General features: G+C 43.4%; 1 protein-coding gene across 1 annotated transcript in view; it reads left to right on the forward strand.

The window, feature by feature from the left end:
- BARX2 (BARX homeobox 2) overlaps window positions 1-24,498 on the forward strand; it is an 86,628-nt gene extending 62,130 nt beyond the window's left edge. Inside the window, exons 2-4 of the mRNA XM_066365225.1 lie at window positions 7,907-8,210; window positions 12,413-12,497; window positions 23,516-24,498. Of these exons, the coding sequence (XP_066221322.1) occupies window positions 7,907-8,210; window positions 12,413-12,497; window positions 23,516-23,782 (656 nt within the window). The 3' untranslated portion in view covers window positions 23,783-24,498. The remainder of the gene's footprint in view (window positions 1-7,906; window positions 8,211-12,412; window positions 12,498-23,515) is intronic.
- Window positions 24,499-25,539: the final 1,041 nt, after the last annotated feature.

A 25,539-nucleotide genomic window follows, 5' to 3' on the forward strand; every position in this document is an offset into this window, starting at 1 on the left:
TAGAAGCAAAAACCCCTCTGGAGATTCTGCTCCAAAGTTGAAGTGCAGCTTGGCTGGGTGGACGGGCTTCTGCAGCGAAGGACCTGCAGTGAGGATGTGTGCTGCGCTCTGGGCGAGCTTGGCCACACCCTTGATCTCACAGTTTCAGGGTCAGCGCGATGGAAAATGTGCTGTTTAGCCTACCAGACGCCCCACATCTCCTCAAACTCCTGCCGTGTCTCTCGGCATCAGCCTACCACTAATGTACTCAGGTTTTCTGATCTGAAACAGATTCTCTGAAGGGTCAGACCTTTGGCAGGGAGGAGTTATGTGATAGCCATCCTACAGCAAAACAGTGGGGAGGGGGATTGGTTGAAGAAAAGCACTGTTAGAAAGCGCACACATTGCAGTCATGTTTACACTCCTTGTGTCAAACCAAAGTATGTTTGCTCAAACAATGTCTTTGGTTTATTACAGTCATTACTCCCTCTCAGTAGCCGCTAATGTGCTTGAATTTCACAAGTGTATATGCAAGATCCAAGGGTAGCAGGCAGCTGTTTTCAGTCAACATTTTCACACAGTGAGAATTCTCAGGAAAAGAGAAAGACATACTTAATACATAGTGTTATATATTATCTGCCTTCTCAGTAACCAAAGTACCCCCTAATGTATTCACTAATTTATAAATTCCCCCTATCTTCAAAAACTAAATTTGATTTTTAGCCAAAATGTAAATATGTGGCTGGACTAGCCCGCAGTAGTTTTGTGCCAGCACGGAATGGGGGTGTGCCAGTGCTTTGTGACGTTAGAGCTCTGGGCCAGTGCTGTTTTGCAGGAAATCAGGTCATGTATTAAAACAAGAAAAGACAGCAAGCAGCTGGCTAAAGTATATTTTGTCTCAGTTTTCTGCGCCCCATTGGTTTGCCTTTAGGGAGGCCTGCTATTTTGCAGACATGCATGACCCACCCTGACTCTTGTTCCAGCCATGTTTGCTCCTTCTGAACCCCAGAAACATACATCACAAACCCCAAACCCACACAGCGCCTCACTGCAATTATATTTATTTACCATGGTGGTCCTCCTGAAACCCCCAAACGTTGATCAGCATCACAGTGGCCTTGTGTGTGTGCCCCCAACATCAGCAGGTGCTCTCAGCTAGGGGGGAGACTGCAGTTTTGCCACAATTTGCATCAGAACCCTGGGTCAAGGGTCCTGAAACTATAGACTTCAGTAAAGCCTTAAATCACTGTCATTAATCAGAAGGTTTGTGTGTGTGTGTGTGTGTGTGTGTTTAAATGAAGGTTTTCATTAAGTTTAAGCTTTATGGGCCCAAATTGCATAAATATCTGAAAGGTGTTTTAAAATAACAATGGTTGCTTTCAACCTACCAGAGGACAGGATCGTCAAGGGAACCGTCTTTCCCCAAATTAATCTGTAAGGTTAGTGTAATTCTAATCACATTTTAAGTGGGATCTGCTTTTTAAGACTCTAATGACTGGATTCTAAAATTTAACTGTGAAAATATGTTAATGACAATAGCCAAGAAAGTTTTGTAAAAAGAATAAAGAGGGGGGAGTCTTGTTGAACCCAATAATAAAACGAAAAAAAAATCCATAATAATAAGTTTACATATGAGTTCTGCAGAAGAGAGTTCAGAGACCGACACATGTATACAATATAACCCAACTATGTCTAGGGCCACATATGGCCCAGCATATGTACAGAATTATAATCAAAGACAACAGAAATATGACCACAGACGCCTTAAACATGAAGATCTTTTGTTTTTCTTAAAGGAATATATTTATGAAATTTACACATAATTAAAATAATTTTCCGGTATCCTCTGTGAGTAGCGATCACTCTCCCCAGTATTGCAGGCTCCTGGCAGCCTCTGAAAACTCCGCCCTCTCTCTGATCTGGGGGTTTCCCAGCGCTGGTCTCCCCCAGCCTCTTCTCTACCACCCATGCCTTCATGTAGCAGCCCTGCAGTTGCCTTCTCTCACTGTGACCACCTGCCCCGAGGGCAGCCTTGGAGAAGGGTTCTTCTTTCCCCAGTTTGGCTGCTTTTCTAGAGAGTAGGAGATTCTCAGAATTCTGGTGACTAAAATTCCCCAGCTGATTCCCAGAATTCTGATGAACAGAAATTCCCAACTTCATTCCTTTGGGGACTTACTGAATCTTAAAGCTGACATTTTAAGTCAATGGACCAGTTATCATATGGTTTTGGGATTATTTGCTATGCATTTAGGAAAAACAAAGTGATATTTATATTTTACAAAATAAACACTACTATGTGTGTCAATAGATTAGCATCCATGTTACTATATTTGGAACACATGTATGTTTGTATACACATAGGAACATTGTGAGGTTTATCTCTACAATTTGAGGTCGGAAACTGTGAGGGAAGACTTCTACTTTATATATTTCTGAATTGTTTTAAATTTCTTTAATAATAAATTGTGTTACTTTGGTAATAAAAACAAAATAGTGGTTAAGATATTTATTGACTATTTTTTGTTTTAATTTATATTCAGTAGAAACTCGTTATTTTAGCGTATGGTTATAGCTTTTGATAGATGTGTAAAATTCTGTAACAACTATCACAATCCAGATACAAACAGTCTCATCATGGCACCCACTTTGTGTTACTCCTTTGTGTCACATTTCCCCTTCCCCAAACCTCTGGCAACCACTGATCCCTCCGTCCCTAATGTTGCCTTTTCCAGAATGTCGTGTATATGGAGTTATACAACCTTTTGATTCTGGCTTCTTCCACTCTGCGTGGAGCATTTGAGATGCATCCATGCTGTTGCATGTATCAATAATTTGTTCCCATTTTATTCCTGAATAGTATTCGTTTGTGTGTGTGAACCACAGTTTATTTATCCATTCCAACTGAAGGATTTCTGTATTGTTTCCAGTTGTTGGTTATTACTAATAATACCACTATAAACATTTGCATATAGGTTGTTGTGTTTCCTATTCACTTGGATTAATACCTAGGAGAGGGGATTGCTGCATCATATAACATATAGTCTCCAAAGAGGCTATATACCCTTTTGCATTCCCTCCATCAATATATGAGAGTTTCAGTTGCTCTGCACCATCAACAGCACTTGATATTGTCAGTTTATAAAAATTAAATAAATAAATAAATAAATAAATAAATTTCCCACCTCATCTTGCTCTTAGTCTAGTCTGCCCATCTTGGTAACTGGCATTGTCGTTCTTCTACTTGCTAAGGCCAAAAGCACAGGCATCACACAACACTCTCTTCCAGACCAGACATTCAGTCCTACGACAAATTTTTCAACCCTAAATGTAAAGTACACCCCGAATCTGACTGCTTCTCCCTACCGCACCTACTGCCCCTTTGGCCTGCGACACAGTCGCCTCTGGTCCAGAATATTGCCTTGCCTCCTGACTGACTTCTCTTCTTCCACACAGTAGCCATAGGGATCTTTTTTTTTTTTTTAAGAGATGAGATGGGGGAGGGGGAGGAACAGCAAGCATCAACTCACAGTAGTTGCTTCTCATAAGTGCCTTGATCAGGTAAGCCCAGGGTTTGGAACTGAAAACCTCAGCCTTCCAGGTTTATCCACTGCGCCATCACAGGCCAGGCGCCATAGGGATCTTAAAGTCATAAATCAGATCATGTCCTTCCCCAACTCAGATCTCCTCAATGGTTTTGTTACATTCTGAATAAAATCCAAATTATTTGCTCCAGCCTACAAGGCCCTATATGATCTGACTGTAGCCAGTTTCTCCAAATTTTTGTTTCCTGTGATCTCCCCCCCCCCCACCACCACTTACTCACTTTGCCTTTTGGCTGTTCTTTGGACACAAGCTCAATTTCACTTCAGGGCTTTGCATGAGTCATTTCTATGCTTGGAGTGCCCTTGCCTGTGTCACCTCGAGGCTCTCGTCTCCACTGGGTCACTTACCTGCCAAATGTCACCTTTTCCACAGAGGCCTTCCATTGACTCCCTATCTAAAATACCCGTTTGATCATCACAATCTGTGGTATTTGTCTTAAATTTATCTCTACTTGGCATTATGTATTTCTTTCTTTACTGTCTACTTTTATGACTGAAAGGTAAGTCTCATAAAGGTGGGCCTTTGTAGTAGCCACTGCTGTCCCAGTAAGGGCTGGCTCCCCCAGCCCTTACAACAGAGGATAGCCCACAGTAGATGCTCAGTAAACGTTTATGGCAAGATTGCAAACAGGGTTAGCTTGGTACATGTAGATTTCATTTCACCCCGTTTTGTATCCACTCCTAGAGGTAAGTACTGTGAACAGTTTGGTGAGTACCATATTTTTCACTCCATAAGACGCACCTGACCATAAGACACACCTAGGGTTTTAAGGAGGAAAATAAGAAAAAAAATATTCTGAACCAAATGGTGTGTTAAAATATTTAATAAAATACTGTCTTTTTTGCTCCATAAGACACACAGGCATTTTCCCCTTCACTTTTTTGGGGGAGGAAAAGTGCGTCTCATGGAGCGAAAAATACGGTAAATTCCAGGACTTCTTTTAAAAATGCATTTATAAATGCAGGCACACAGTTGGTTTTCTGTTTGTTTTGTTTTTTGTTTTTGTTTTTATGATACTGTCCGTTGTTCTAATGATAGTTTATATATAGTATATCTATCAGTATATATAGATAGTTCTTTTTAACAGTTACATTGTAGGCCGTGCTATAGATGTAGCGCAATTTATTTAACCATTTTCCTGTTGATAGATATATGGGTTATGCCCCCCTTTTCAGTGTGATAAACAAGGCTGCAGTGAATATGCTTGTACATAAATCTTTGTGCCCATAGCACATAGGTCTCAAATTGTGGAATCGCCTGGTCAACAATTTGATAGATACTTCTTTTGTCCTTCTCAAAAACTATGCTGTTATACACATTCACCAACAATATATGAGTGCCTATTTCCCCATATCCTATTGATACTAAATATTACCATATTTCCAAAATATTTTTCAATGTTAAGCAAACAATAAATAAATTTAACTCTCTTACAAAAGAGAAAGCTGAAACTCTGGTGATTTAAAGCCTCTCTTAAAAATAGGTAACTAGACGTAAGACAATTTGACTTTGGGTGATGGGTATGCAACATAATCAAATGTCAAAATAACCTGGATATGTTTTCTCTGAATATATGTACCCTGATTTATCAATGTCACCCCATTAAAATTAATAATAATAAAAAATTAAGAATTAAAAAAAAACTTTAGGTAAAAAAAAAAACAGGTAACTAGCCACTTCCTATTTTGATAAACTGTTAGATTTCCAGATTATAAGTTTGCCTGTATAGTAAAGAAAGACAGTTTCTTTGGAAACGATAGCAGAATAGATGATTTGAGACGAGAAGCATCTCCTGTCTGTATAAGAAACTTCAGAATCATTTTTCAAGAAGTGGCGTTTCATCATGTGCTCTGGGAGACCCAACACCACTGGCTGCGTGTCTTCATTTTCTTGCTGTAAAATATCATTCCCAGATGCTTTGTTTCTTTCTTTAAAAGAGTCTGCCACACAAAACCTCAACTTGTTAGCATTGGCTGGAGCATTACTGGAAGTCATCGCCCTTGGTGATTTACTCTTTAACAACGCTGTGGTTTTGACTGAGCCTTACTAGAAGCATAGTCAAAGAACAAGAGAAACCATCTGTTTTGATAACTATGCCCGTGTCCAAAACAGAAGCATAGGAACGAATAAGAAGAGAAATGCCAGCCCTGAGGGGAAAGAACACCAGCAGCACCCAGTGCTTCGTGGTAATGTTTGCTGGTTTGAACCTGGAACCAGTGTGAGTGTTGTTGTCTCAGGGGCTTCCCGTGCCCTGGTAGCCAGTGGTCACTGGACTGAGCCCCAAGGGGCCGCCCTCGAGCCTTCTCGATTTTCATCAGATATCAGGATGGGCTTGGGATGAGACATACATATGTGACATCTGTGGGTTAGAGTTTGAAGGATTCTTTGAAATGATCTACTTTTACTCACTAAGTAAATGACACAACTGAGACCCCAGAGTTAACATGATTCACACAGCTAATGGTCAGCACATTTTAAACCTGATCCTGTTGAATCATGAAAAGGAAGAACATTTTTACTTGAACTTTAAAGACATAGCATATTCTTGGACAGAAAAGTACCCTTGCCTTGACATTCCTAAAGCAGGAGTGTCACATCACTGGTACATTTGCCACCCTTCCGCCCTCTCCCGCCTGTCCATGGCTGACCTCATTGATCAACCTCAGCCTTCTTTCCCCAGCCAAGCTCTAGCCCAGCCTGAATATCCTCCTTAACACAGGACTGTAGGCCAGTAGTCACAATGTGTCTGGGTTTTCATGTGAGTTAGCTCGTTTTTGCCCCCCTCTTGTCTCTGTGTAAGTCAAGACGAGGTGCTGAGAGCCCTGGACTTGAGCCAGAAGAATGTGGTTTGACTCCCGAATCTGCTTGTTCTGAGCTCTGTGATCTTGGGGAACTCACTCAGCCTTTCTGGGACTCTCTCCTGGTCTCTGAAATGAGGGAGTTGACTTAAATAACCTTTAAGCATCCTTCTAAATCTGAAAAGCATTATGATTCGGGGTATATATAATAGACTTTTCAGGAGGCATTTGCAGTTACAACCGTCTATTTTTACAAAGACCACAGGTAGATCTCGGGCAGGTTGTGTATTACAGATCTGTCTTGGCTTTCCTAAGTATGTGTTTCCAGTGCTTTCTGACTACTCCTCTTCATCTGCTCAGCCTATTGACCCCTATTTCTGAAACCACAATTTAAGAGTTCAAAAGAGAGAGAGGAAAGAGTCACTTGAAACCTAAGGAACTGCAGGGCCTTGGCCGGTTGGCTCAGTGGATAGAGCATCAGCCTGGCATATGGATGTCCTGGGTTCGATCCCCAGTCAGGGCACACAGAAGTGACCATCCGCTTCTTTTCCTCTCTCTCACCTCTTTCTTTCTTTCTTTCTTTCTTTCTTTCTTTCTTTCTTTCTTTCTTTCTTTCTTTCTTTCTTTCTTTCTTTCTTTCTTTCTTTCTTCTTTCTTTCTTTCTTCTTTCTTTCTTTCTTTTCTTTTCTTTTTTGTACTTTTCTGAAGCTGGAAACAGGGAGGCAGTCAGACAGACTCCCGCATGCGCCCAACCAGGATCCACCTGGCACGCCCACCAGGGGGTGATGCTCTGCCCATCCGGGGTGACGCTCTGTTGCGACCAGAGCCAGTCCAGCGCCTGAGGCAGAGGCCACGGAGCCATCCCCAGCGCCCGGGCCATCTTTGCTCCAATGGAGCCTTGGATGTGGGAGGGGAAGAGAGAGACAGAGAGGAAGGGGAGGGGGAGGGTTGGAGAAGCAGATGGGCGCTTCTCCTTTGTGCCCTGGCCGGAAATCGAACCCGGGGCTTCCGCACACCAGGCTGATGCTCTACCACTGAGCCAACTGGCCAAGACTTCTCTTGCCCCTTTCTTTCTCTCTTCCCCTCCCATGGCCAGTGGCTCAGTTGGTTCCAGCATCAGTCCCAGGCGCTGAGGATAGCTCAGTTGATTCAAGCATCAGCCCCAGACTGGGGTTGCCAGGTGGATCCTGGTTGGGGCGCATGAGGGAGTCTGTTTCACTATCTCCCCTCCTCTCACTTAAAAAAAAAACAACCAAAACCAGCACCCTCCTACCAAAAATCTAAGGAACGGCAGGAACCTCTTCTTGGCCGTGAGGGTTTTGAATGTTTGCACACACCAGGCTTAGCAAATCTGCATGTTTCCTGTGCACCCAGCCATTACAGGTCTTGAGTTGCTTCTCCTTCCCCTGTCTCCTTATGATCTGGGGGCCTCCAGTCAGACAGTCTCAGCCAGTGGTCCTCCAAGGGCCCCTGACCTCCTTCCACCCTTGCTCCTTGGATGACCTGCCTCCTTGTTTGTCTTCCAGGCCCTGCTTCCCTTCGGGCATATCCTCTCCTCTCGGTGATCACCCGACAGCCCACAGTCATCTCTCACCTGGTCCCCGCCACACCCGGAATCGCCCAGACGCTGTCCCGCCGCCCCACTGCTGCGGAAGTCGCCTCTGCTGAGGCCCCGGGTGGCGAGGCTCTGGGCAGCAGCGAGTCAGAGACGGAGCAGCTCACTCCCCGGCAGAAGAAGCCCCGCCGGAGTCGTACCATCTTCACCGAGCTGCAGCTCATGGGCCTGGAGAAGAAGTTCCAGAAGCAGAAGTACTTGTCTACCCCGGACAGGTGAGGACATGGGGAGAGGGGTGTCCACAGTGAGCCCCTTGAGGAGGGGACATTCCTTTGTCTCTCAATATGGGACACACAGGCACAAGGACAGTTATAGAGCTGCAGGACACGATGGTAGGACTCTAGTCCGTGGCTCACATCGTCTCAGCCTTGATTTAGGAGAATCCACCCAAGTGATTTCGTCACACTTGGCCCCATAAGAACCTGCCTGTTGCTGAATTTGACTCCTCGCTGTCTGCCCATATTTTCACTTAACTACTCCAGTACAACAAGCAAGGTACAGGTTAGTAGATGGTGGCTTGGGCCCTCAGCTGCGGAGCTGGCTTCGGTTTAAAGTCACTCACACTCAGTATCAGAGGCAGCGGGACTAGGTCTGGATTTAGGATCCATGAGCTCAGTCTCCTCCGCACTCTCCAGCTCCCACCTGGTCCAGTCTGCTGCCTGGCTCTTGATGGACAGGCCAGCCTGACTGGGTGGGGAAGGCTACTCAGAGGAGGCAACATTTATGAAGAGCTTTGATTGAGGAGGGAGAGGGCATTCCACAGGGGGAAGACGTATCAAAGGCACAGCAGCGTGCTCACTGGGCATGCTGAGGAAACTGCAAGTGGTGGGACATCTCCAGTTCAAGGTGTGAATGCGGCATGATGGGAGACGAGGCTGCAGAAGTGAGAAGGGCCCTTTTAATGGGCCAGAGGCCACCCATCAGCAGCCATTAAGAGCTGGAAGTGCCATGGCCAGATTTATGTTTTAGAATCCTCACATTGGTGGCACCATAAATGATTGATTAGAGTGGGAAGACATGGAGCAGGGAGCCCAGGGAGTCCCATGATGCTCACTGAAGACTCGAATGAAGATGGTCATAATGGGAATAGAGAGGAGAGAACAGGTTGGAGAACAGTTTTGAAGATGGAATGGGCAGAATTGTCACTGTGTGAGGAAGAGAAATGAGCGTTGAGATTTTTGTGATTCCTGGATCGCACCACTGGGGAAATAGGGATACCATGAACTGAACTCGGAAGGCTGAGGACAGAGTGGGTTTTGCAGAGGAGTGAATGCTGTTTGGACATGAGCATTTGTGGTGCCTTCAGGTGGACAATGGAGACAGGTCTGTGAACCGGGGATTAACAGATGGGATCTCTAGGTGTCAAACAGCTATTTGGATGCCCCCAGCATGTAATGAAGAGCCTCACATACTGGGGCAACCAGGTAGAGGGACGACCGGTTTTTATGAATCGCATGGTGGTATGTTGAAAGGCCTTCAGTGTGCACGGGTAGAAGTTCAAGCTTCCTTTCTAGAAGTCAGAGAATTCTTTAACAGAAATGTGAGTTCCTAGGAAACCTCCGAGGGCTTCCTGATACCTGCCCAGGCACCTCTCAGGTGACCTACATGGGATTGATTCACTTGCCCGGGGAGGAGGACATCATTTGTCTGGCATCGAAGCTGCGCCTTAACCTGCCCTCTGATGTTCCTCACCTCTGTACGTGACCGGGGCCATGAGCGCTCCCTCCTCCCACAGTTCTCTCCCTCTTCCTCATTGTTTGTTTCCCCAGTCTCCTAGGTGACCCCATTTAAAGCGAATATGCAGGGAAGTGAGAATTTGTAACGGTGGCAGGTAATGAGAGAAAGCTGATGACAGTGAAGTGTGTTTCTATAACCAGAGTGAGTCAAGGGTGCATTTTTCCCAAGTGAGCTAACCCCATTTGCTAACGCGGCAGCAACAGAACCTTCCACTGACGAAGGCACCTGCTGGCCTCCGGTGAACCAGCCCGAAGGCACACTGGGAGCCCGGGGAGGACCTGTCTCTGGGGAGGCCTGGGGGACCGGAAGCCTGTGGGGTTGCCCCTGGGTTCTTGGCTCTTAGTGAATGGCTGCTTGGGAAGGAAATGCTTCCTTCGTGGGGAGAGCTCAGTGCTGTTGACACTGGGTGTATGTTAGTGCTTTTGCTGAGCGTGCTATAGTTTATCAGTGCTATTGGTGCTGTTAGTCTCTTTCAACAAAACTGTCAGCTTCCAAATATATGTGAATGTAGATATAAGACAGGGTCTAAAGTCCTCTGAAGGAAGACTGTTCTTACTATTGGAGATTTAAATTGTGCGCTCTGGTCAAAGCTGAGGGCTGGGCAGCTGAGCCTGGGAGTGCCGAAAGCTAGCACCTGGCACCTTCACTGCTGGTACCCATCAATGCCTGATGGTGAGATGTTGCTCATTGCCCCTCAGGCAGAGAAAGCTGCAGCTGAGACCTCACATCTGAGAAGCCCTGTGGCTCAGGCCTGTGGCTGTGCAGATCTGTGTGAGCTAATAGACCTCTGGTCCACAAATCACAATCCTTAGAAACCGGGAGCTTCAAAATTGGTAGTCACTGCATGAGCTGTATCCAGGGCGCTCGGCCTAAGTTGCTGTTGTAGAAGTCCACACTGCCTCAGTGACTAGGATTGGAACCACGGGGAGGCAGCTAATGTTAACTCAAGAGGTAGTCCTTCAGTTGTTGCCCGGGTAGATCTGGGGTTCTTAGCAACATAGGTGAACAGTTACAGCCTTGGGTATGGAGGTTGGGAGCCCAGTTCCTTTCGAATCATTTCATGTTTCATTCCGGTGGTTTGCTGCTCCTTGTGACCATAGCATCCCTGCATTTTCTTCACAAAAGCCTGAGCAAGAGCCTCTCTTTGATTGCTCTAACTTGCGCGTACAAAAGGTAGGTGGAGGTGAGCCACTATACAGGAGGAGGCGTACAAGTCAGATGTAAGGAGATTTGAATCCCAACTTCACCTCTTACTCTAGAATTATCTACCAGATTTCTTTCTGTGCAGGGCCAGAGAGGAAATGTTTCAGGCTTTATGGACCATGTGGTCTATGTCACTATTACTCAACTAGGAGGGTGTAGCAGGAAAACAGACAATATGTGAATGAATGAGCGTGTCTGTGTTCCAATAAAACATTTATAAAAACAGGTAGCTGACAGGATTTAGCCTTGGTTTCCGAGAGATTCTAATCTCTTTGAGCCTCAGATCTCTCATCTGTGAAATGGGGATAATTATACTTATTTCAGAGTAGTGGAAAGAATAGGTAAGATAGCACAGGTCAGGGGCTTAGCTATATAGCCTAGGACACTGTGGGACTCAGGAAGTGGTTGCTGTGTTGTTGGGATTTGCTCCAACTGCACACTTCCTAGGAATGGCTTTGACACTCGACCTTTCTGAAGGCTATAGAGAAATGCAGAACTGTGGTTAGCAGTAGAATGGGAAGCAGGAAGGGCTGCAGATTTAATGTTGGAATCTGGCATTATGATAATTTAGGGAAGCTGCAATGAGTCAATCTATCCAAAAGTATTTTTGAGCCCTAGTTCTGGATTTAGAATATGATAGACACTTTAGTGGTTATAAAAGAAGCAAATGTACTCTGCTCTTGCAGTTGAGTCAGGGAGGCGGAAATCATTGAAATGCAACAATTAAAGACCAACTGAAAACTTAGAGCCACATGGGTGGTAGCTGACCATCATGGGAGGGTGTAGAGGTAACAACTTGCGTGACCAGGGCAGGGGGTGGGTTGTCAGAAGGCTTACCTGCGGGAGGTGGGACTTGAGCTGGATCTGGAGTGATAAGTGGAATTCCTATAAGGAAAATATAGCTTTATCTTTCCTTCCCAGATTGGATTCTGGGTCAGAATCTTCATTTTGTGTAGAATCGGAGTAAAGACTGTCAGGATAGAAAACGGACTTTGTAATGAAGGCTCAGAAATTCTTTTCAGACCCAGTATAGACAGTTCTTGGATATGGGCATCTGTTTCTAACTTCCCAGAGTTTCATCCATAAGATTTTTGAAAAGAAAGCAAAGCTTTTTGAGGAAGAATTGGTTTAATGGGGAAGGTCTGAATTATTTTCTTCCATTGATTTAAGAGAGAGAGAGAGAGAGAGAAAGGGAGAAAGAAGGGAGAAAGATGGAAAGGGAGAGAGAAGCATCAATTCACTGTTTCACTTAGTTCCGTTGAGTTGCGCACTCATTGGTTGCTTTTCATACGTGCCCTGATTGGAGATCAAATCTGTATCTTCAGTGCACTGGTACAACTCTTCGTCCACTGAGCCACCCGGCCTGGGCTGGGAGGTCTGAATTTTGACAGATTACCAAGTACCAGTTAACAGGACCCTGTCTCTACTGCCCTTTTCTTTTCTTCCTCATCTTTCTTTTGTGTCTTGTTCCTTCTAGGTTGGACTTGGCCCAGTCTCTGGGACTCACTCAGCTGCAGGTGAAGACGTGGTATCAGAACCGCAGGATGAAATGGAAGAAGATGGTAAGAAAGAGAGAATGTGTCTAACCATGTGCCTGTCGTAGCAGGACAGGTTCTTCCCGCAGGGCTGGGGAGAAGGCAGGAGGGAACGTCTGGTGGCTTGGGCTCCAGAGACTGGGAGGCCTGTCTGGGCCGGCTGGGAGGGAGGCTGTGTGAACAGAAGGCTGAGCCATACCTCCTGATCTGGATTTCCTGACCAGAAGGATATTCTTTTCCACAGTTTCCTTAGAAATAACAGAAAATGAAAGCCCACAAGCTTCTCAGTTGCTAGATTTAATCCCACCTGCTAGCCTTTTCAAAGAACTTCCTTCCCCCTCCCACCAGTAGCCAAGAATAGAAGTCAGTACTCTTTGGTTGTGATGACATTTGGGGCACATCTGTTCCTATAGCTGTGTGTCCTCTGATGAAATGATGGTCAGACTGTAATGGCATTGGAGTAACCTGGGTAACAGGTAAGAATGACGAACTCTAGCCCCCCGCCAAGATCCTGATTCCCTGTCATAGGAAGGGGGATGGGTAACAAAACATTCAGTGCTCTCTGGTGCACGGGGTAGAGTGAATGCCGTTTCCCGAATACTGATCTAGGGCCCAGCCAGTGAGTCGTTCCATCTTTGGTTTTTAAATGAACTTACTAGAATAAATATCACTAAGAGGAATAAACATCTACAATTTGAGGGATTCAGTTTCATAGTAGCTTATACCCCTTAATGGGGAAGGTCCGAATTGTTACATCCAGATTTTTAGAGGCAGGTTACATCCAGATTGTCCAAAGTGGTTGAGTGTTTTGTTTCCAGTTTTGTAAACCACGGGGACAAGGTCAGAGCCCAGAGAAGAGGCAGGGTGGGGTGAGGGTGGGAAGGAGCTGTTCTGTCCTTTAGTGACCAGGTACAGCGGGGCCTCAGACAGGGCCTTGCTCGCATCCTTGCCGAGTCTTGCCGGCCCTTTCTCCGCTCAGAGGGACCAGGCAGTCCAGGCCTGTCTGGGTGATGTTCTAATTTGATAACCCATCTGATCACAGGCTACATTTTCTGGTGCTTTAAGGACTGGACTATGAAGTTTTTCACCTTTACCAAATAATTAAGGTTATCCCCCCGACCTAGTTAAAAAAACAAAATTAATAGATATTTTAAAATAGGTAATAGATATTAAGACGTTTTCTCAATTTCATGATTTTTGTATAATAATATTTTTCTCTTCTTTTAGAACAATTTTTAACTGATTAATTTGAGAAAGAGAAAAAGAGAGAGAGAAACATTGCTTTGTTCCACTTATTTATGCATTCATCAGTTGATTCTTGTATGTGCCCTGACTGGGGATCAGACCTGCAACCTTGGTATATTAGGGTGATGCTCTAACCAACTGAGTGACCTGGTCAGGGCTAATAATATTTTTTTCATAAAATTTTAGTTTTTGGCCTGACTAGGCGGTGGCGCAGTGGATAGAGCATTGGACTGGGACGCTGAGGACCCAGGTTCAAAACCCCGAGGTCACCAGCTTAAGCACGGGCTCATCCGGTTTAAGCAAGGTTCATCAGCTTGAGCACAAGGTCGCTGGCTCAAGCAAGGAGTTACTCGGTCTGCTGTAGCCCCCTGGTCAAGGCACATATGAGAAAGCAGTGAACAACTCAAGTGCTGCAACAAAGAATTGATGCCTCTCATCTCTCTCCCTTCCATCTGTCCCTATCTATCCTTCTCTCTGACTCTCTCTCTGTCTCTGTCAAAAGAAAAAATTAGTTTTTGTTATGCCTGCTAACAATGAAATATATAAATAGATAGATAGATAGACAAACAAATTACAAAAGAATATTTATGGAAAAACTAAAAAAAAGCCAACAGGCCACATTTATTATATATCCTGAAAGGAATTTCTGGGCAACTCTCATAATTTCTTCTGGGGGGTGGGGTAGTTCTAACTTTGAGGATGGAAGGATTTTCAGCTGCAGGTGGCTTGGCTCACGCAGTGCCCTTGAGGTGAGGCGGAGATGCCAGTTACGTGTACTGACATATATTGCATGAATCAACAATGCAATTAGTGTCTCTCATGAACCATGCCTTCTCCTAGGTACGATAGGAAGTAATGAAATAAAATGTAACCCTTCATGGAATTTATGCTCTAGTTGGAGAATCAGTGTCCTGGAAGCAGCTGGAGAATGACATTATAATTAAAGACTGGTTGTTTATTTAAAGAGTTAGTGCCTCCTGGGAGTTCAGAAGAGAGGTATGGGGGATGGCTGCAGGGAGAAGCTGAAACTGAAGGAGGAATGGGATTCAATTAAATATGTAGTTACCCCAAAGCTCCTGGAATGTGAAGACACCTCTGAGACTTATGGCGGGAATCTCTTGGGAGACTGATCTCTAAAAGAATCAGATTTGGGAGTTAGAAACACTGAGCTGTGTTCCCGTGCTGGCCCCTCCCTGGCTGATGTGGGGCAAGTCCCTTCACTACTTTCTGTGCAAGTTCGCCACCCACCTCCTTCCTTGTCAATCATCAGTATCAAAATCATTGTCTCCAGAGTGGCAGAGGCATTGTTCAAATTGGTTATCAGCAATCTTTTCATGAGTCAGATGAGCAACGAACTGACAGCTGCCGTCTCTGCCAGCACTCCCAGTGCCCGTGGGACGACGTATGTGCCTTGGCCTCTGACGTCACTTGTTTTTCACCAGCCACTGCGCGCCGGCACAGTCGTGGGGCGGCTAGTGATGGTTATCAGTGTCCTATAGAACAAGATGGGAAGATCTTAGCAGACTTACCCTCTGAGAGCTTCCCACAGGCCAACTAAATTCAGGTCACTTGAGGAGACAAGAATGTCAGGTTTGCAGGTGCTTTTAGCAGTCATTATTGAGCACAGGCAATCAGCCGCGAAGATAAGATATCAACCATCCATTAAAAAAATAACATTAGAAAAGGTATTCAGTCAAGTGGGAGAGAGACGTACCTATAAACAAGCAATTAGTCAGAGTGAGCAGGGCCATGGCGGAAAGGCCTGCAGGGCTCAGAAGCAGTGCAGAGAAGGGAGTGCGCCACAGAAGGGTGCCCTCTACGCTGGTCTTAGTGGATACGTAGAAACGTGCCAGGTGAAGGTGGGAAGCGTGTCACAGGCAGGAGAAAGGGGCAGAGGTATTCAGGGGCACTGGAAGGACTTCTGAATGCTGGCACTGACACGTGAGGGATGTTGTTCCGCTGTGGGCCTGAGTCCTGACTCCTCTGGAACAGCAGGACATTGTTGGGATCCTGATTGCTCCATGTGTTTTCCTGGTGAAACTCTCTCAAGGCTGTCCCTTCAGGTACTGGGAAGGATAAGAAAAGGTAATTGGGTAATAAAGATGTCTCAAGGCTAGTAACCTAATTGGAACTGGAAAAAGATTAGCGCTTGATTCTCAGAGCTGTTCACGCAGCTGCCAAGGACAGTGCTGCCAACACCGAGATAGCATCTCTGACTAGTTTTTACCGGTCAGCGTTTGTAACCTATAGCGGGTTGGGTAAATCTCATCTTGCACAGGAGATGGGACGCTCTATTCCTTTTCTGTTTGGCGTTAGTTCCAGTAGGACTCAGAGTGTTTTGCAACAGGCTGACAGAGCTCCATTATCAGTGGTCTTTCTCCGCTCTGGAATACAATACAAACAGAATTCTGCTCTGTGAGGGGGTCCAGATGGATACAGCCTTCCTCTCCTGGTCACAGAGCTGGGTGGGTCACATGCCACGTGCCATCATCATCTTTTGCACTGAAGATCTCCTGATAAGCAACAATTCTGTGAAATTGCTACCAGTTGCTATCTATGTAATCTTGGACAGGTTGCTTAACCTCTGTGTACCTGTTTCCTCATCAGTAAATACCTAATATGTACCTAATAAGGGGGTAGTATCAACTGAGCTAATCCCTGTAGAATTTAGATCAGTGCCTGCTGCATAGTGTATAACCAAGAAATATTAGCTGCTCCTCTTCTTATTATTTAAAAAATTATTTACCTGTTCATGAAATTCACATCTTGAGAGAATCCAGACTTTTGGAGGCCAGCTAGGTTCCTGGGACTCTGGTTAAGAGCAGTCCTGGGTGTTTGTCCTTTCTCACTTCCCAACGTCAGCTTTCCCTCATCAGTGCCCTAGCATCTGGGCTGTGGTATATAGCAGGACACCCCATCTTCAAGTGGAGCAAGTCTGCTAAGCAGGGTCTCGGGAGGAGATTTATGCTAGAGATTCCAAACTCGCTTCTCAGATCCTTGGGAAACAGTCGTCAGCCCTCTGGCTCTCACCTTCCCTATAAAGCTGCAGATCAAGATCAAGTAAAAGGAGCACCAAGCACTCCAGGTAATGAGCCTATGGCCTTTGGTCTGCTGGGAGATGGGGCAATTGCAAATACTGGAAAGTCAGAAATAACAGTGGCACATTTTACCTGTCTCTCATACATTGTGCACAGTGGAATACTGGTAAGAGTGTTAGATTCAAGTCTTCAGGGATTTTGTGTTCAAATCTTGGTCCTGCCCTCAGCTTGCTCGTTGACCCTGGGGAGCCACTTCTGCCTGCTTAGCTCAGGTTCTTGTCTGAAGAATGGGGGAGAGAGGGGCAGGCAAAAGGCCCCTCCGTACACTGACTTTTGGGATCTCTAGTCAGACTGCCTTTCCTCAACTTAAGCACCTTGGAATGGAAGCATAGGCCTTATCTTGACATCCTTAAGCAATAGGACATTAGGGTGTTTAGTTATAGAGCTCAGAGGAGGGCTGTCAGCAGGCATGGCTGATAGAGGTAGATAATGTGCTAGATGTTCTTCTGAGAGACATGTGACCTTGTGTGCAATGGGTCATCTGGCCTCTCAAAACCAAGGAGACTGAATTGGCGTAATCAGGGAGTAGGGGTCTTGGGAGAAGGGCCACAGGGTGCATGAGAATGTGCAGCTCCTGGTGTGGGGTGGTTGTGAGGTAATTGCACATGTCAGGTGTGCTGGAAGGCAGGGAGCCAGAAGCCGAGTGCGGAAAGCAGCCAAGAGTATAGTTATCTCCTAATTATTGCTTGCACTGGAATGTTTTATTCCATTTAGAAAATGGTGTGATTGTTTTGAATTTGTGTGTGTGTGTGCGCATGTGTGCTCTGTAGGAGAACAGCCGGGTGAGTCAATCCAAGCTGTGTGGGTGGTGTTCTCTAATTGCTAGGCTGGACTTTCTTTTGCCAATTAGGTGGCTTCCTTAGACCTGCCCTTTTATAAAATGATTACTACACGGGCAACTTAATTTTGTATCACCTCTTTCATACAGAGTGGAGCTGCTTTCAACATGTAGATTCCATCTTGGCACATTCGGTGCTTTCAACAGCCTGCCCTGAAATCAAACTCAGATACTGGCTTAAGTGAAAAAAAAGTATAGGGGTGTCTTCACCCGAAAGCTGGATTCTGTCAGTCAGCATCCATACCTTGTTAGAGGTCCCCTTCAGATCTGTGTGTCCGGGCAGAAAACAGAGTGGTCGAGCAGATTCCCAGCTAAAAGGAGGGGTTTATTGAGAACTTAGGGTTTTCCTCATACTGTACACAGAAATGAACTCAAGATGAATCATAGGACCACATGTGTAAGCTGAAACTATAAATCTTTTAGAAGAAAATATGAGTAAATATTTATTACCTTAACTTAGGCAAAATCTTCTTAGATATAACACCAAAAACACCACTAACAAAAGAAAAAATAAATTGGACAACAACAAAATTAAAAACTTTTGTGCTGTGAAGGACATCACCCAGAAAGTGAAAAGACAACAACAAAATGGGAGGACATATTTGCAAATCCTGTATCTGGTGAGAGACTTGTATCCAGAATATATAAAGAACTCTTACAACTCAAATTAAAAGACAATCAAATGTATAAATGAGCAAAGGATTTAAATAGACATATATTCATATACAGCTGGCACATGAAAAGATTCTCAGCTTCATTAGTCAACAAGGAAATGCAAATAAAAAACACAGTGATACCACTTCTCACCCCTGGGACTGCTGTAATCAAAAGACATAATAACAAGTGTCAGCGAGGATATGGAGAACTGGAATCCTCATATACTGCTGATTGGACTGTAACATGGTCCAGCTGCTTTGGAAAATAGTGTGGAAGTTTTTCAAAATGTTAAACATAGAGTGACCATGTGAACCAGCAGTTTTAGTTTTGAGCATATCCCAAAAGAAGTGAAAGCAGGAACTTGAACAGATATTTGCACACCTATGTTCATGGCAGCATTATTCACAAATAGCCAAAAGGTAGAAGCAAACCAAATGTCCATCAAGTGTCCATTAAGTGATGAATGGGCAAACAGAATGTGGTATATCCATACAATGGGTATTACTTGGCTATATAAAGGAATGAAGTACTGATACCACGTGCTATAGCATGGATGACCTCTGAAAACATTATGCTAAATGAAAGAAGCCAGTCACAAAGGATGACATTATATGATGCCATTCATATGAAATGTCCAGAATAGGTAAATTTATAGAGACAGGAAGGAGATTAGTGGTTGCATAAGGTTGGGAGGCTGGGGTGGGGAGAAATTGGGAGTGGCTACTATGGGCATGGGGTTTCTTTTTGGGGGTGATGAAATGTTCTAAAATTGGATCGTGGCAATAGTTGCATAATTCTGTGACAATACTAAAAATGACTAAATTGTAAACCGTAAGTGGATGAAATGTATGGTATGTGAATTATATCTCACTAAAGCTCTAGTTTTTTAAAGGACGTTGTTTATCAAGTTACTGCCTTCATTCCCACAATTGAGCATGGGAGTACTCTGCCGCTGTTTCAGGAAGATGTAGTCCGCAGACATGTAGTGACTACATAGATAGAGTTAGCTGGAAGTTAGGTACTTGGAGTGCAAAAAGCAAGGAGTAGAGGCAGGATTTACCTTCTAGGAGCTTTTGTTCAAACAAGGAAGAGTAAGCTAAATAGGCAAGTAGCAAAAATATTTCTCACTCCTCCTTAACTGTTCTAGTCCTTCTCTCTAGCTGCCCAGAAAATCGGCAGCTACACCAAGCAGCATGCAGAGTCAGTGGAAGAAGGAGTGCCTGTTATATTCCAAAGTGACATAAAAAATATTTAAAAAATTATTCTGATTTCATTATTCTGTGTAAGTCAACCATTAGGCTAATAAATGTGCAAGTTCTCTGAAATCAGCAATGACCATTTTGCTCTTATTTTACTTGCTTTATATATTTCTTTAACACCATGGAAAAGTTTGCTGATAATTGTTCAGTAATAATTGTTGACTGAGTGGGATGGACAGGCAAATAGGCATGAAGCGACTGTCCTTTATAAAAGTCCGATAGAGCAGGGGTAGTCAATCTTTTTATACCTACCGCCCACTTTTGTATCTCTGTTAGTAACAAAATTTTCTAACCACCCACCGGTTCCACAGTAATGGTGATTTATAAAGTAGGGAAATAATTTTACTTTATAAAATTTATAAAGCAAGTTAAAGCATATAATAATAATTACTTACCAAGTACTTTATGTTGGATTTTTGCTAAGTTTGGCAGAATAAATCTTTATAAAACAACTTTTATTTATCTTTTTATTTATACTTTGGTTGCTCTGCTACTGCCCGCCATGAAAGCTGGAACACCCACTAATGGGCGGTAGGGACCAGGTTGACTACCACTGTGATAGAGTATAGGGTGCTCATAGGGCATATTGTGCAGGGCATTTAACTTAAGACTTGGGGGATCAGGGAGGCCTCCTACATAGAGCACTGTCTAAGCAGAGTTAACCAGATAAGCGGGTGTGAGGTGTATTCTGGGCAGAGGAAATCTGCCATTCAGGACAGGTCTGGTCCTTCATATACATACACATCTGTCTGTCACCTTCACCATAACTCTGTGAGATAAGATATTATAATCTCCACTTTACAGATTAGGAAACTGAGGCCCAGAGTCTTTAAAGGACTCTCCCAAAGACAAAACTGATAAGTAGCAGAGTTAGAATTTAATCTAGTTATCTCATTGTCAGAGCCAGAACACTTTCTACTAGGCTCTACTACTTCTTTGAACAATATATGACTATATATTTTGACATCTTTATTCTTTAAAATTTTTTTCAGTTAGAGTTGACATTCAATATTATTTTATGTTAGTTTCAGGTGTATAGCATAATGGTTAGACGTGTAATTTACTAAGTGGTTTACCCAATAAGTCTAGTAGCCACCTGGCACCTACACAGGTACAACAATAATTTTTACTCCATTTCCTATGTTGTACATGACCTCTCCTTGACTGTTCTGTAACTACCAATTTGTAGTTCTAATCCCTTTACCTTTTTTACCCACCTCCCATCTAGTAACCTTTAGTTTGTTCTATCTGTGAGTTTCTTTCGGTTTTGTTTGTTCATTAATTTTGTTCTTTAGAGTCCATATATAAGTAAAACCATATGGTATTTCTTTTCTCTGCTTGATTTATTTCACCTAGAATAATACCCTCTAGGTCCATCCATGTTGTTGCAGATAGTAATATTTTATTGTGTTTTTATGGCCAGATAATACACCATTGTATGATATATATGTACCACATCTTCTTTATCCAATTGATGAGCACTTAAATGAGCACTTAAAAGGTTGATTTTATGTCTTGGCTACTGTGAATAATGTTGCAATGAACATAAGGGTGCATATATTTTTTTGAATTAGTGTTTTGGATTTCTTCTGATAAATGCTCTAAAATGGAATTGCTGGGTCATATGGTAGCTCTATTTTAAATATTTTTAGGAGACTCTACAGTGTTTTTCATAGTGGCTGCACCAATTTGCAACCTCGCCAACAGTGCATGAAGGTTCCTTTTCTTCACATCCTTGCCAACACTTGAGGCTTGTTGGTATCTAATTGTGGTGTTAAGTTGCATTTCTCTGATGATTAGTGATGTTGAGCATCTTTTTATATGTCAGTTGGCCATCTGTGTCCTCTTTGGAGAAATACATGTCTTTTGCCTATTTTTTAATTTGATATTTTTGGTGTTAAATATATGAGTTCTTTATACATTTTGGATATTACCCCCTTATCAGATGTATCATTTGTGAATATATTCTTCCATTCAGTAGGTTGTTTTTTGTTTTGTTGATTGTTTCCTTTGCTATGCAAAAATTTTTAGTTTGATGTAGCCCTATTTGTTTATTTTATTTTATTTTTTTGGTTTCTTTTATCTGAAGAGATATATCAGAAAAAATATCACTAAGAGCAGTGTCTGAGAGTTAAATACCTATTTTTTTCCAGTAATTTTATAGTTTCAGGTCTTACATTTAAGACTTTAATCTATTTTGAGTTTATTCCTGTGTATGGTATAAGAAACTAGTCTAGTTTAATTTTTTTTTTTTGCATGTATCTGTTTTTTCCAACACCATTTACTGAATGGGTTGTCTTTACCCCATTGTATTCTTGCCTCCTTTGTCATATATTAATTGAGCATTTAGGCATTGGTTTATTTCTGGGTTCTCGATTCTATTTTATTGATCTATAGGTTTGACTTTATGCCAATAGCTTGTTGTTTTGATTTCTATATACTTGTAGTATAATTTGATATCAGGTAGCACGATGCCTCCAATTTTGTTCTTTCTCAAGATTGCTGTGGCTATTCAGGGACTCTTGTGGTTTTATATAAAATTTAGGATTATTTGTTTTAGTTCAGAGAAAAATGACATTTGTACTCTGATAAGGATGCATTGAATATATAGATTGCTTTTGGTAGTATGGACATTTTTAAGATGTTCTTCCTATCCATGAATTAACATGGTATATTGTTTTATTTATTTTTATCTTCTTTAAACTCACTTTCCAACTCACTGTCCCTCTGCTGCAGCCCTTGGTGAGTGTCCACGAACAAGCAAGTCTGTGGATGGGCCCTAAGAGGATGCCTGGGTTTCCAGCAGTCTTCCATCTCACCTGAATGGACAGATCCTTGCTGATTTTCACAGCCAGATGTCTGGGATTTTCCCTTGCTAGCACTGGTGCTCCTGGCTGGGGAGTCCGATTTTAAGCTGGGACTCCTTGCTTCCCGGGACACTTCTGCAGTCACTGTAGGGCCAGCCCATTTCCCCTCACCACCCCTCCTAGCAGTTTTCCTTATATCTTTAGTTACAAAACTTCTGTTCAGCTCTTCTTCAAATGTTTCTCTAGGTTGAAGGTTTAATTTTAATTTCGATGTGATCATGGGAGGAGGCAAGCATTTAGCTGCTCCACAATCTTGACTGGAAATCTTGACATCTTTGTTCTGATTACAGAAATACTTATACATGATCATTGTTGATATATTACAATTTAAAAAAATATCCATAAATCCATTATCCTGTCACTAAACAGGGTGGTATATAGTCATCAAACCTCCAAATTGAAATATGCTTATGACCTGTTTTTCATGTAAAAATATTTGTATTTTCCATGTTATTAAACAGTGTCCTGAATACTAATTATAAAGGTTACCAAGTGTTCTATCTTTGGGATATACTTGCAATTATCGACCCAGTCGTGGTAGAAAATTTAGGGTAGTTCTCTTCCGTATTTATGATGAATATTTTGGCAGATCAGGTTTTGTCTTTGATGACTTTCTTAGGCTAAATCATTAGAAGTGGAATTTTTGTGTCAGAGTATGCACATTTTAAAACTTTTGATGTGAATTCTCAGATTGCCCTTTGAAAAGGTTGTACCAATTGTACTTTGACACTGGAGTATGAATGTTATTTTCCTGCTTGCTGCAAATATTTTTTTTCTTTTAACTTGTCGACTTTATTGATACCACATTAATATTTTAATTTTCATTTCTTTCCTCATTATTGAAGTTGGATTTTTTTATGTTTATGACCCTTTTATTTAATGCCAAAATATACATGATATTGACTAAAAGTGCATTGAGCATTTAAAGGACGAAGATGTCTTTGCAGCCTGGAAGTGACAGGTTGCAGATATTTTTTTGCCCAACTCTGTCACTTCTGGGAAAGAATGACATAGGTGCTTTTGAGTGGTAAAGTGGAGGGAATTATTTCTTGGATTTAATGACCATTTTTCTCCCATATAGGTTCTTAAAGGTGGACAGGAAGCACCCACAAAACCCAAAGGTCGTCCCAAGAAGAACTCCATCCCCTCCTCAGAAGAGATCGAAGCTGAAGAGAAGATGAACAGCCAGACGCAGAGCCAGGAGAGCCTCACACCCTCCCAGGGACAGGAGGAGCTCTGTGACACACAGGAACCTAAAGCATGCAGTGTCCGCTTAGAGGTGGCAGAGCCCCCAGGCCAGCCACAGGAGTCACCAGTAGCCTCTACTGAACCCCCACCATCAAGCTAAAATAAAACTCTTTGAGGGGAGACTGGGGAGAAGGGAAAGAGAGAAGGCAGGCGAATAGGGAGAGAAAAACTCCCCAAAGCCTGATAAGTTGAGGGAGAAGAAAACCACCTGTCTCCCTCCCTCCCACAGGTCTCAGTAGCATTTTCATCGCAAGCATTTGAGGAAGACTTGCTTGCCATAGGCCTTTCTCTTCCTAAAAGGATAATTTAGCCACAGGATGCCCTTAAAAAAGGGAGACAGTGCCTTGGAACTGCCTGCCCCAGCTGGGGCTCCTGCTGTGGGGCTGGGCACGAGCCCCCCCTGGCGCGGTGGAGAGTGCCCGCGCTCTCTCCGTGCCCGCCTCTGTCATCCAGTCATCAAAGCAAAACAGTATGGAGGACGTGGGCAGCTTGTCCAGGCTCCTTGCTGACTCAGCACTTATTTCTGTAGTTTTAAAAGAGAATTTAATGTTTTGGTTGTTGTTTGGTAGGGGGGTTGGTGAGGGTGGGCTAAAAGGAGGTGGGGGAAGGGACTTCTGAGTTATTATCATTGTTTCTGAATAAAGTGTGTTTGTTTGAAGACACGTGTGCCTTGGAACCCATTATAAGATTGTCAGGTGACTTAAGAACTGATAAGCCTTGTTTTTCTTGCTTCATTAAGTTGCCATCCTTGAAGCTGCAATGCAGATATGTTAAGATAACTTTTATTTTTTAATTAAAAATAAATCTTTCAAAAGGGCTGGGTGTATTGTTTCTTCTGGGGAGTGCGTTAAACTCTTCCTGAGTGTGTCTTATGGGAAGGGACGCAGAGAGAGAACCCAGCTCCCTGGGCTTTAGTCTCCCAGCTAGAAAATAAAAGATCGGGCGCAGCCAGTGGTGTCCCAACGCAGAAAGCATGTGGAAGACACACCAAGACACCTTTGGGTGAGGAAGGAGCCGGGCAGCTGGGGCTCTGCACTCACCTCCCCCCCCCTCCCCCCCACACCACCTTATGTCAAGTACTGGACATTCTGGGCTTCTGACTTCAAAAATTGGTTTACTTTTTTTGAAGAAGTATTCAAATTTATTTGTTTCAATAATCAAACTCTATAAAGAAGTCTTGCTTTTCCTCCTGCCCTCTCTACCCTATGCCCTCCACCCCTACAGGTAACCATTTTTTATTGGTTTCTAGTTTATCTTTACTTAGTATATATACTTGGATGATGGGCCCTGCAACTTTTAAAAGATTTGAGAATTACTTGGCTAGATGTGCTCTGTGATTTTAAATTTAAAACGATGTCCCATTTTTTCAGAAGACCCCAAAAGAGGCGGGCTCCTAAAGTGAGAAGGACGCTGACTCATCTGATTGGCCCAGAGGCCTGATCCGACAGGGCTCATCATGACCGGCTTGCCTGGTGTGCCTGTCCACTTGTGATGGGACAGTGCTCATCTTGTGGACTGTCCATCATTAATTACATGGCAATTCTGCCCAGTGGGGGCTCAGGAAATATAAACTGACATTAATAATGGCCTGAACTAGAAGGCAAAACCTGTGACTGGTACTGTAAAACAAATATAATTCTTTTCAAAGTGAAACGGGAAAGAACTCGTTTTCAACAGCCCGACCACCTGCTTCCCCTCTGTTAGCGTGGAAGGTCAGGAAGTGACTGCCACCTTGACCTGGCTACCGCACCGCTGTGCTTGCTTTCGCAGTCAAGATCAACAAAGAAGAAGCAGTGTTTGTTGGGTTTTTTTCTTAACTCTTGTGAATAGACAAAGGAAGGGAGGACTTGGCCTTCA

This window comes from Saccopteryx leptura, chromosome 2 (genome assembly GCF_036850995.1).
Source record: "Saccopteryx leptura isolate mSacLep1 chromosome 2, mSacLep1_pri_phased_curated, whole genome shotgun sequence".
NCBI classification, from domain to species: Eukaryota; Metazoa; Chordata; class Mammalia; order Chiroptera; family Emballonuridae; genus Saccopteryx; species Saccopteryx leptura.